Raw genomic sequence first — 12,989 nt, forward strand, 5'->3', positions numbered from 1 at the left:
ATAAAAAGAGAATTACAAAAAAAGTACAAGTGGGCTGCCTTATTACTCTAACAGGAGTGAATGTCTTTGATTTGCAAACAAAAACTTTCCAGTACTTCCACTACTTCAATGCACTTTATCTAAAGTGAAATCACTACAGAAAAAGGTAATATGTGATTTTCTCCTCAACCCTCTATCTGATATTGAATGTGCATTAAAAAAAACAGCAATAATCTCACATGATAATAAAAATGCTCCAGGCGGCAATTGTTTTTGTACATATTTATTGGAAATGCAATCAAAATAAAAATTCATTTTTAGAGAGAAGACATGTTTGACAGTTGATCAGAGAAAGACTGATTCTGACACATTAAGTGACATAAGTTAGTTTAGCTTATACATGTGACATGCAATAAATAATAGCTCACTACAGTCTGACCTAACGTACATTTGCTTCCATTTGCACATTACCTTACACAGCGTAACAGCGGCAGTGTACACTGATATCGCCTCTTTTGAAATGCACAAAGACTAGTGAAAAAAAGAGTGGACTATCAATTGGTAATACAAAAATAGAACCAGGTAGCATTTCATACTTGAAAAGTAAAAGGACAGACAGACAGCAAACACAACTGTGTACTTCTTTTTGTGCATTCATCCTCCTTGAAATGCAGAACTGCATCTAAGCGACGAGCAATAATTCTCTGTCTTTGTTTTATTTCTTTTGTGACAGAAATAAACGTCTTCAACAAACCACAGGACAGGGCTTTGTGCATGTGTGGCACAGACTGACAGGGCATGCGGTTAGCACTGTGAGAATACTGGAAAAAAAAGAGCAATATCTTTACAAAACTCGTAAGAAAGAGGAGCGACTGAAACAAGCCCCCGAGAACAGATCTGAGTGTGAGACCGGCGTCTGGCTGGAAAGCACTGAGGACGACTGGAAAGAGTAACTGCATGGAAGTAGTAATGTGGACTGTAACATTTTAGGCTGCTGTCTCACCATCTGTCTCCTGCTCTCAGTAAACCCAGCGGCCCCACGAATGAAACCTACCATTGAGATCCATTTAGTCCCCTGGACTGCAGTGGATGTTTTGAGCGCACTTTTGGGCCCTCAGGCTTCCTATCACACTTAATAAATGAGCCACAATCATAAAATTACCACTCATTTTTTATTCCAAGGCAATAATGTCTTCACTGAATTCAGTAGGAAATGAGTGTAGCTTTGTAAACATGTGGAATTATCTTACATACACAACTATTTACATATATAAAATGAGTGGCAAGTCTAATTATGGTTATTTTGATTTCCCTCCATCTTTCTTTGTCTGTTTTATCACTCAATAGCCCTTAAAGAAGCCTTCAGCCACCATGGCTTCTTTAAAAGTCACCGTCAGAGAGTTGATAGTCACGTTTGTCACAATCACCTTCCCGGGATGATCTGCGACACCAGAAGCAGGCTGACTGCCTGGTGTTGCTGTGGTAACGCTCTGATTGTCACATCTCACTTCCTCCTTCCACACCTCAGCAGCGGAGCAGACGGTGGCGGCGTCACCTGCCGTCTCGCTGGTCCCCTGAACGCTCACTATCACCGAGGTCACATCGTTGCTCTGGCAAACGCTGCTCTCTAATCTGGGACACTCCCGCACACCCTCTTCACTCAATCTGTCCCAATCTGACCCGTCGCCCACGGCAACGGCATCTCCTGCTCCAGCCCCAGGCACCGTGGTGCTGTCCTTTGATTGATCACATGCAAATGTCTGGTTCTGTCTTGTCTCAGATGTCCCTCCGCCTGGTATGTCAGTCCATGTTTCTGTCCCTACCGCTGTCAGGTCGACGTCCTCCTTCTCCTCCATCTCCATCTCCAAGTCCTGTCGCTCCAGCAGGGGCGGGGAGCTGCACTCTGACGGACCTTAAAGAGAGAAGCAGAGAGATGGGGTTCATTTTTAAAGGTCAAAGGTCATGACCAGGCTCCTGAATTTATAAGATTGGGGTGCACCAGCAAAGTTTAATTTAAAGACATCGGTTGCCAGCAAGCTAAAAAAAAAGTCACATTTTTTGCTAGCTAGATAAAAAGTTAACAAAATGTTAAAATGTTTGCTAGCTAGGTAGTTAGCCTAGTTAGCCTTCTCGTGGTGGCACAACAGAGATGCTCTAAATTCTCCTTCTTTGAAAAAAAAACTCTTGGCCAAATTATAAACTAGAGTGAAAGAAAACTGAGACACGTAATAAAACTCATTGGGTTTAGTCGTCCCTTAACTTTCTCAGAGGATCTTGATTATTTTGCTCAACCCACCTAAAACAAGCAGCCATATTTAAAGTGTCAGTTTAAAGTTAATTCACTTTATTTTTTAAGTTAAAATGTAATAAGGATTCATTCTAGTTCACACTGAAATTGAAGTTTAAACTTTTGGTACAACAGAAATAAATTTAATCTTGATTTAGGGTTAAAATTAAACTGAGGTTTAAAAACAGGGTTTAAATTGAATCGTTCTTAATTTTAAGCTTAAAAGTTTGGTGCAACATAATTTAAAGTTAAACCACAGTTTGATCAGCTCTAAAATGAATCCTAGTTGATGCAACTTGTGATTAACTTGACAAACCAACCATATAAACTGTCTTCACGCCTCTCCTCGGTGGTGCTTTGGGACTCTTGCTTCTCTTCTTCGCTGGTGCCGCCCCAGTCCTCCTCCATGGGCTCCTCCTTCTTCCTCAGTGGACGGATGGTCTTGTGCGAGGGTCCCTCTGTCACCCGTTTAGATGCCCTCTGCCTGCTCTTCCTCCAGGGTGGGCGCCGATACCGCTCGCCCTGGTCCACATCTGTGCTCATGGCGCGAGTGAGGGAGAGACGCAGGCGAGGGGAGGCCTTCTCCTTGTGGGCGCTGCGGAGGTCCATGGCGAAGATGTTCTGGGGAAGAACAAAGGTGACAGAAGAACAGATGAATAATTACAGCGTTCGATCTGAGACAACCGTTTCCCTGTATGATTCTTTGATTTCCAAGGGCCACACAAAATGTTTTTGCTGAACTGCTTTTTTTTTTGCCTGTTTCATATATTTTCGGAGCTGTGGGCTTTTGTTTTCATGATAACAGGTTTAGATTTACTGCGCTCGTCTTTCACTCCTGTAGTGTTCCTGTAGCCAGTCTGAGCTGCCTCCAGTCTGGGGAGGAGGGGGTGGGAGGAAACAACTTGTGTCCTGCGTAGACTATATTAAATAGGATTTAAACATATTTTATATATTGTATATGTAACATATGTATATGTTTGGACTGCAGTACTCATTTTTATGTGTAATTGTTACGTATTGCTCCTATAAAGGACATGTCTTGTGATAGTCTATAGTTTTCTTACTGTCACCAAATCCCATGACAAAAACAAAACCAACAATTAATGTATCCTACTAACAAATATTGACTATATACCCAAAACCTGGTGAATCTTAGTCCAGAGCAGCATCGTTGTCCAAAAACAGACTAAGAGTCTACAGCGACGCCAGTGGATCACTGTGACTGTACTTAGGCAAAACTAGGCATTGAGCTAAATGCTAACATTGCATGCTAATATACTCAGTGATAAAGCTAAAATTATGTTTAGCAGGTCACATTTACCAACTTAACTATATTTGTTTAGCCTGTTAGCATGCTAGCATGATATAAAATATTCACAAGCTCGTTAAATGTGTATTAATCCAGCGCTAAAAATAGCCCCAGAAAAGTTCATCACCTAATCCTGATTGAGTAGTTTTAGAAAACTATGACTGCACATTATTTAACTTAAAAAAAAAACAGAATTATATTCATGGCCCATTTTTAAGATTTAAAAAATAATTCTGGTATTTTTAAACTTTTTTTAAAAAAATGTATTTTGGGGTCTAAATGACTGATACGTCCAAAAAATTTTGGAATTGCAACGTAACAGTTTGGGGCAAATGTGCCCGTCAAAGTAGCTATGTTCACTAAAAGAGTTTGTCAGATAGTTATTTGAAGATAATGTCAGTGGCTTTAGGCTGAGAACGACTGACACAGTAGTAGGGTTGGTCTTTTTATGACAATAACAAAAATGATGAATATCAGCGTCCATAAACTTTAAAAGAAATTACACCCTCTGAAACACATTTTCTTCTATATCATCAGTCATTTTGAGTTGTTGTGATTTGTTTCCCCTTCTGCACAACATTTACCTTAACCTGCATCATCTAGCTGGATTACAGTTAGCAATTTCACGGGATTACTTTCATCAAACTGTCTTTAAGAAGGCGTAACTGAAGAGCAACAGCAGTTGTGAAAGTACCACAATAAGAGCAAAAGTGTCCGTTTTACCACACCCCTCGGTCCAAAACACAACCGGTTTAGTTGCATTGTATTCTGTTCTACTGGGGTTATTATTAAGTCAACCAGTCAGTCAACAGTTGTATGCACTAAGAGTAGCTAGAAGACAATGTAATATTTTATTAAGGAATACTGAGCAGCCAAAGATTCTCCCTCCTCTTTTATACTTACTAGATCCCAACAGCACAAGAACTGCAGCAAGCAAGCATACTGCTAGAATTAGTTTCTAATTGTGCAACTTAGTTTTGCTAAACTCTTTATTGATGCAACCCAGTTTAAGAAAATAGCCCTGATGATTTGATTTTTCCTTGTCTGTTGCTTCAGGCTTAACATTTTTAACATACAACAATAACCAGGCAGGTGGGGGTCTAATGAAAGGTCGTACAGAGCTTGATCCACACTATGGACTAAAAGTCAGGATACTCTGCTGCCTCTATTTGGACTATTCTTCTTTTAATCTGCCTCCGCTGAGTCCCTCAAATTGACATCAGTGCAATAATAAACTGACGCTGTACCCCGTCCCGCATCACACTGAATTAGTATAAGACATAACAAAGGCTTGTGAGACGAGAATAAAGGTAAGTGTCGCTACCCGCAGGACGAGCCTCCTGGGTCTGAGACCTTTCCTGCGGTAGGCCAGAGCTCTGATCTTCTCCTGACTGGGAGAGAGGAAGAAACAGAAAGGGGCGAGAGAGGACAGAGACAAAGTGACAAAGAGAAACAGACTGTGAGCGAGAGAACAAAAAGAAAAACCAAAAGGAAAAGTGCTTTGCAAGCATAAAAAAATAAAAGCATCCCATGATTACTCACTTCTCTTCGTAGGCCAGGACCAGGCGCGGGTCCAAAATATTGTCCTCTGGTTCCCAAGTACTGTACCTGCCAACACACACACACACAGTCAAATAATTCTATCTATCTATCTATCTATCTATCTATCTATCTATCTATCTGTCCTCACAGGACATAGTGTTCAGGTATCATGTTTATGTGTATATTGATGTGATGAGGTCAGTGGATGATGACTCAAGGATTACTCACTTTGGGGGCCATCCCTGCCATTTCAGTAGATACTCCACATTACCCTAAGGAGAGACAGATATAGGAGGGGGGGGGGGGGGGCTGTTACACGAGATACAGCACACATTCACACAACCTGCTTTTCAAATCTGGTCCAGCGTGATGCAGAAACAAGCTGCTGCGAGCCACCGAGAGAGAAAAGGACGACTGTCACTTTAAAGAGCGGAGTGAGGAGGAGGGAGGGAGGGAGAGAAGGGGTCATGGACATTTTTCTCCCTTTCAAACGGTGTTTTTCTGAGAGATGACGTCAATGACAGCGGGGCTGGGTGGCCTCCAAACAGCAGCTTCTAGAAACGCGCTGACGTGACCGCACATGGCTACGCGAGGCTCACGGGTTCTTTGGCTCGGATAGGTGGGGCCACGGTAACATGTAAACAACGCGGCGTTGCGCAACGTTCAACCAGCAAGCCTGAAACAATTATCACAGTCATGCGTCCCGAAAGGGAAAATAACTGTATTACTCACCTGAACTGGAAGAAAACTGCATGTTTGAGAGAGCACCGGTCGCACACATGCGTTCACCCTTTTTTTTTATTACGTCATTTAAACTTTATAATAGCCTAAAACTGCAGTTAGATAAATGAAATAGCGCGCTGCACTTGTCATTTGTTCGACTTCACAGAAAACACCATGTGCGTCAAAAACGTAACGCAAACGTCCCCTAACCCTGTGGGGCAATCTGTTAGTCCACATTTCCCCTGTAAATCAATGGGTCACCATTACGCAGCAGTCAGTGACATTACGCAGCAGTTTCGCTCACAACCCGCTGCTCTGCTCGCTGGCGTAACTTAAATCAAGTGCGCAGCTCCCCCGCACACCGGCCGTATCCCCGCTTTCAGGATACACACCCCCTCTTACAGTTTACTACAGCTGCGTAGGCTCCTTCAAAACACGATCATGCTGCAGCAGCAAGCATCTCCGCGGCTGCACAGGAAGGTTACAGGATGTGACTCTGGCTGTGCGAAACTTTGGCGCAGTTAATTTAAAGAATAGCTTAGTGTGAACATGTATTTTGCGTAGCCTAAATAGTTTTAGGGAAACTGCGTAGCCTATTTTTGTTGCGCATGAGGACAGAGGATGCTCCGCTGAACATACTGTTCCGTCAGGTTAAAAACCACAGGAAAACTAGTTATATAAGTTCTATGAAGTGTGCCAGAGTCGCCTTTCTTACCTTTCTCACTCTCTTCTTTGTTATTGACTCAACTGCAAACACTTGGTCTCCTATTGATGACAGCTCCATCTCGGCGCGCTGCTCCACACGCTCCAAACAGGACTCAAACTGGGTCTGTTTGCTGTTATTGTCGAAGAGCTGGTGTAAAAATAGTTAAAGAGGAGGGAAAAAAGCCTCGGAGTGTCCCTGCAGTCCGCTCGCTGCCTCCCGGTGTGAGCACTTGTCTTGAGCGCTGAGCCTCCGCTCTTCTTCCCTCTCACCAAACTCCAGCTGCCTGCCTGCCTCACTTTTTAAAATCTGCGACACATCAACACAGGACAACGCGCTGCTTTAAGTCGGGCGCGCCCCCTTTCCATTGCGTAGGGCCGAGCCCCCAATGTGCGTGCCCGGGCTCGCGAGAGCGCGCACGCAAATTGGAGCAGAGTGCAGAGGAGGGACACAGGAGGAGGAGGAGGGTCAGAGCGACAAGGTGACGTGAAACTGAAGTTAGGGGTAGAAACTCTGCTGCAGGAATGATTTCATTAATACTTCTTCATTTAATTATTTTCATTTTTTTTTTATTTCCTAAACTATTAAAATGTTACATTTCATCAAAAGTGACAGTGTTTTTTTTTATTTATTTTTTATTTCTGGTAGATATTATTTATTGTTTAAAGCTACCACACAGTTTTTAACTGGTTATGAAACTATGAAATGGTTTAGTACTGATACCTCTATATGACTTACATAAGCAAACCAGATCATCCACGATTGGCTTTATATTTATTCTTAATACCTGCTATTAGGTTGGATTCTCCTGTGTTTACATTTTCCCTGCCAAAGTCATAGTAAGTAGTACATTAAACAGTTAAGAATAAGCTGGAGGAGAACTTTATGTAAATAATTTTCATTTTTAACATATTTTGTGGTTACTACAGTGGAAAGACTACCGCTTTTGGCCACAGTGGCTCAAAAATCAATTAAATATGAAAGTTCTTTGTAGTAGCTTTAACTTTTTTATTATTTTTTTTGCTATTTTAAAGAAATACTTAAAGATTGTGGGAAATACACCCTATGAGAAACACATCAATACTATTCTTTAGTCTGTATGGTGAATAAAAAGCTGGTGCCAGCAGCTAGTTAGCTTAGGTTAGCATAAAGACTGTAAACAAGGGAAACAACTAGCCTGCCTACCAGCACCTCTAAAAGTCTCTATTATTATTGTCATTATCACGTTGTATCTCGTTTCTTTAATCCATACAAAATACAATGTGTAAAAAAAAAAAAAAAGTGTTCTTCATTTTACAGGTGTTCTGTGACAGATTATGTCTGAGTGTTGTTGCCACATAACTAGTGGAGACCTGAGGTTACAATGACATAGTCCAATATATTTTTGTCACTTTTTACACCAAAAGTAGTGCGTATATGCAGGTATTTAATAATTCAGGTAAACCTGTTAAAAACAGGTGATTGACTTCTTTTCCCAGTGCCAATTCAGTCTTTCTTTCAAACTCAACTTGAACGGAGATAGATGGAATTTGTGGCCGAGATGACAAAGAGTGTGATAAGTTACTGATGGAGGCGATAAGCTTTAAAGCGTCACACTGGAAAAGAAGTGAAAATTAGCGTGTTCACCCAGATGTCACATTTCCATCCTTGCTGAGCTGGAGTTGATAAATGCCTGTGGCTACAGCAGAGTCATTTAACCTGTGAATGCATTTTTTACAGAAGGCAAAAGCCAGATGTTAGTGGGTGTTGGTGGCATTTATTGCTTTTTTAATGCAGGTAAACCCCCTTATAACAGGCAGTTGACCCTTTTCCCACTGCCAGTAGATGACTTTTCCTTTTTTCTGATCTGTGCTGGAAAGCTGAGACTAAAAGTCTCTCTATGTTCTGTAGCTTCTAATTGAGTGTCTGTGGTTTGAAGTTTAGTTTCTCTCCTGCATCGCTGTTCGTACTTTCAGGTTTCTATGCCTGTGAATATTCTCATTCATCCAGGTCATAGTTATCTTAGGGCATTAAATCGATCGCAACTGGACTGGTAAAATTGTCTTGGAAGACGTTTCGCCTCTCATCCGAGCAGGCTTCATCAGTTCATGCTCATCAGACTAGATTGCTCTAGTCTGATGAACAGTAGTTGGACTTCAATTATTTGAAGTCAGGTTTCTACCTTATTTTACTTTATCTTTGTTTCTTTCAGCTGGATATGAGTCATGTTAAGTTACTGAAGACAAAAGTCAGATGTTAGTGGGATTTTTGTCCAATGTAAAAGAGGCTTTAGAGGTGCAGATTGGTGGATTTTGTTACCTTTGGACAGAGCTAGGCCAGCTGTTTCCCCCCCAAGTCTTTGAGCTAAGCTAACCGGGTGCTGGCTGTAACCTTCTGCCAGAAAGTGAATAAGCTTATTTCCCAAAATGTCAAACTATTCTTTTGAGATATTAACAAACAGAACAACATGAGAGTGCAATCAAAGCCCCAAAGTATGATTGATCTAAAGGCTTCTGCGCTTTCACAGGTGAAATACAGTCAAATGAGGTTGTGCAGTTTAAACACTGAACTCCAGCCTGAGCTTGAAACAGAGTGTGAGCTCATGTATTTTTATGTAACAGTTGTAAAGGCAGGAAAGATCAGAATCTGCAATGGAAATGAAGGCCTTGCTTCACTCTCTGGTGTGTCCACCCCTCCAGTGGTGTTTGATCCAAATATGGAACTAAAACAGCTAAACACTGACTGAAAGTCTTTACATCCTGAATGCTAAGCAACCTATCTGCAAAGCGGAGAGCTGCTACAATACAGATGAAGATCTCAGTGATGATAATGACTGATGATATGTTGCAGCCAGCATATATTTATTGCAGAGGGACTGATCACAGCCACCAATTGCACAGACTTCTCTAACTTTTTACCTGAACATCGCCTCGTCCAGCCCCCAGGTGGGAACAGCTTGTGAAGGTAAAGTGACTACGGTGGAAAAAAGGCCCAGAGCCAGTTTCCTATTGTCTTTCATTGAGGCCGGTGTGGATCAGTTTACAGTAAAACTCTGTAACTACACACACACACACACACACACACACACACACACAAACACACAAACACACACACACACAGAGTCGCTCCACACGGTCCACGGTCTCTCTGCACCTGGAACACTTGCATCACTTACGGGCATTGGGTGTCATGGCAACTGTTTCTACGGCGACTGCTGTAAAGCTGGATAATGATGATGATGAGACAGCGTGAAGAGTTGACAAACAGCTCAGGGCTGAAGAGTGATCCACCTCTACTGACCCAACTGTGACCTTTGACCACGTGTGACCACTCACCTCTGAGATGATGTAATAATAATATTCAGTGAGTTTTAGTGATGTGTGATCTGCGTTATGAAAAAGAGTAAAATCAGTTTATAGTGAATATAGGTTTTAAAATAAAATTAAAAAAAACAGTCTATATTTGTTCTGGTGAGTTCAGATTTATTTTGGAGGAGCAACGAATGATTATTTTCATTATCAGTTCCTCTTCCAATGATTTCAACTATTTGATAGTTATTTGATATATAAAATGTCAGAAAATAGTAAAAAAAAAAAAGAGCCCAAGCTGACCTATTCAGATTGTCCAAGCAAAAGTCCCAAATCCAAAGGTAACCAGATGATTAAACTATTATTATCACAGAATACCAAGAATACCAGAAATATATTAGCAAACATGAGAGAAGCTGCAATCACCATTTTGGTATTTTTATTAAAAAAAACAAAAACAAGCTAAAATATGATTAATCAGTGATCAAACCCATTGCAGATGGATTTTCTGACATTTGTTTAAGCTTTTATTTAAATCATCATGCTTCATCTTTAACTATGTTGCAATATTACTGGAATAAAGTATGAATCATGTATGTGGTGGGATAGTGCTGACCTTGCTGGTGTTTGCATCTCTTAAAGGTATAGTCCAGTGAGTCAGTCCATCACTTCCAAAAAGTTGGTGGCCTTGTAGATACAGATTTCAAAGATGGTTAAAATCAAAGCAAAACATTAATATTTTGTCTAAAGCTATGATATACATCTCCACATTGTGTACTTACATTATCCCAAATGTTTCTGACAAGTTCAAACTTGAAGAAATCTGTCATTTCTAGAGTCTCCCATGTTAAAACATGTTAAATGCCCTCTAGGGTGTCCTTCTAGAGACAAATGTGCATTAACAGTTTTCGGTGTGCTTGTGCCCTTTTTAATTTTTTTTGCCCCTGTGCTCCTCAGTCCACTACTGCTGATGACATATGGTGTGAGAGAAGTTTCACAGAAAACTAAACTCAACCCGTGACTTTCTTGTCTTGATAAATTCTTCTAAACACCAGATGTGTAATTGGTGACACAATTACAACCTTTGCAAAAGATAATTTTCCTCTCCATTGACTACTGTTAATATTTTTTTCTGAAGTAAGGTCCCATGATGATTCACCAGAGGAGGAGGACTTCTCTATTTCTGTTAAAAGATCTTGTCTCAAGCCTACACCAAGACAACCCTGATGTCATCACCATGACATCATCAGGGTTTTTATTCCAAACCTGCAGCTTGTAAAGTACTTTTCACGACAAGTAAACTTAAGTTAATGTGTAAAAAATGTTTAAGTGCCCCTTTAAGTAGTGCTACAACACTCCTTTAATACTCCTGCAAGACTTGTGCAACTCCTGCAGGAAGTCATGATGTTTCTGAAAGAGTTGTCTGTGCACTGAGGCGTTATAATGTCTTAAAGTACATTAACAGGCACAGCAGTGTTAAGCAGTGATCCTGTAGGATGTGTTCTTATACCTCCGGTCATTTCTACGGTGACTCATCGCGCATTTACAATAATGTTTTAATATTTACTGCACTCCTACAGCAGCACTACGGGCATCAGCTTTACCGCATCAGTCTGAAATGTATTGCGGGATGAAAAGAGCGCTTTTCCCGTAAGGAGGAGGTTATCTTACAGCAATTCAGAAAAGAAACACGGCAATCACATGACTTGTTATCTGCCCGGATACTACTGTAGCGGAGTTGGGAGCTGTGAGGCTGGAGAAAACAACACGGATCACAGTGCTCACTCCCACCCACATGTAGTGACTCACGTATGAGTCACCAAACGTGACGGTAAAATCACGGATACTTCTCTGGAATATCAACACGGCGAGGAAAAAAAAAAAACATTAGGATAACTTACAGCCTTCTGTCGGGAATCCACGCGTTTCTGGTTTATTTCCCTTTGTCCCAGCCCTTTTTTTTTTTTAAACCCCGGGGGGCTTCACTTCATTACACAGTTACAAGCTGCACTTCTGGGAACATAAAACCATTTAAATCCTGCAGTGGAACACAAAACTGCTGCAAACTTTGTGTGACAGGAAGCTTCTTACCTCAAAACATGTACGATTTATTAACATTCAAGTGTGCGTGTGTGCAGGAAAATACCGGACAGGGGGTGGAAAAGTACTCGTAGTACTCCTCTTTATGCTACTTCACACTTGTACTCTTACTGCATATCAGAGGGAAGAGTTGTACGTTTTACTCCAAAGCATTGATCTGACAGCTGCAGTCACTGGTTGATCAGCAGATTAGAGTTTTACACACATTCGCATAGAAAGTATTTGCACCAACCACTGCGGTAAAATACTGCTTACACATAAACGCGTCTGTAATAATAATCATCCGATGACACAACTCTCACAGGGACTATTCTTCTGCATCACAAATACTTTTACTCATGATACTTAAAGGGACAGTTCGGCTCAAAATCAATTATCCTCCTTTTAACTGTAGTGCCTGATTGTTTTGGTGTGAGTTGTTGAGTTAATTGCAGATTGGAACGTTAATAATAAATCATTAATCAATTAATGCAATCAATGGTCTACAAATGACAGCAATTGCCCCTCATTTGACATTGTCTGGCAGAACTATTTGTTGAAGGTTAGAGGAAACATTTGGGGTGAACTGTCCCTTTACAGTATAGGGTCGCGGTATCTTCTACCAGCGCTCTGAATGCAGGACTTGTAATTAAATATTTCTAGTGTAGTATTTCTACTTCTACTTCAAAAGGATAAATGATCTGAGTACTTCTTCCACCACTGGTCAAAACAGAAACTAAGATCATATAAGCACTTTTTGCTTCATTCTGCACAAATGAAACTTAATAATCAATGATATAATGTGGCGTAACAGTGATTTGATTCTGAATGATTAGAGAAATGCACAAGTGATTTATAATTACTCACTGTGTTCATTATGCACAGGAGAAGAAAGATGTTTTGAGTTTGGTTTCTTTCCCAAAATTAGCTGGCTGAAAGGTGAAGACTCAAAATAGAACCAAAAGCAAAACCAAGTGGAACAAAAAGGAAAATACAAAAGATTCCAGATAAAAACGAAACTGTTACCAACATTCATAACATCAATCTTTGTCAAGCCTGCAAATATATGAATAAACATGG

General features: G+C 40.8%; 1 protein-coding gene across 2 annotated transcripts; it reads right to left on the reverse strand.

The window, feature by feature from the left end:
* Positions 1 to 246: 246 nt before the first annotated feature.
* cbx7a (chromobox homolog 7a) lies at positions 247 to 6,876 on the reverse strand. Of its 2 annotated transcripts, XM_084744546.1 has the most exons (6): positions 6,556 to 6,876; positions 5,346 to 5,389; positions 5,118 to 5,183; positions 4,900 to 4,966; positions 2,587 to 2,887; positions 247 to 1,891 (listed from the first exon to the last, which is right to left on the reverse strand). In XM_084744546.1, exons 1-6 carry the CDS (start codon positions 6,622 to 6,624, stop codon positions 1,320 to 1,322), a joined length of 1,119 nt encoding a protein of 372 aa, XP_084600672.1. In that variant the 5' UTR covers positions 6,625 to 6,876; the 3' UTR covers positions 247 to 1,319. The 2 variants fall into 2 exon arrangements, with proteins under 2 accessions (XP_084600672.1, XP_084600673.1); XM_084744547.1 differs by lacking the exon at positions 4,900 to 4,966 and having other exon boundaries at positions 6,556 to 6,571.
* Between the last annotated feature and the right edge of the window lie 6,113 nt (positions 6,877 to 12,989).

Source organism: Lutjanus erythropterus, chromosome 19, assembly GCF_056507025.1.
Source record: "Lutjanus erythropterus isolate fLutEry1 chromosome 19, fLutEry1.hap2, whole genome shotgun sequence".
Lineage (NCBI taxonomy): Eukaryota > Metazoa > Chordata > Actinopteri > Lutjaniformes > Lutjanidae > Lutjanus > Lutjanus erythropterus.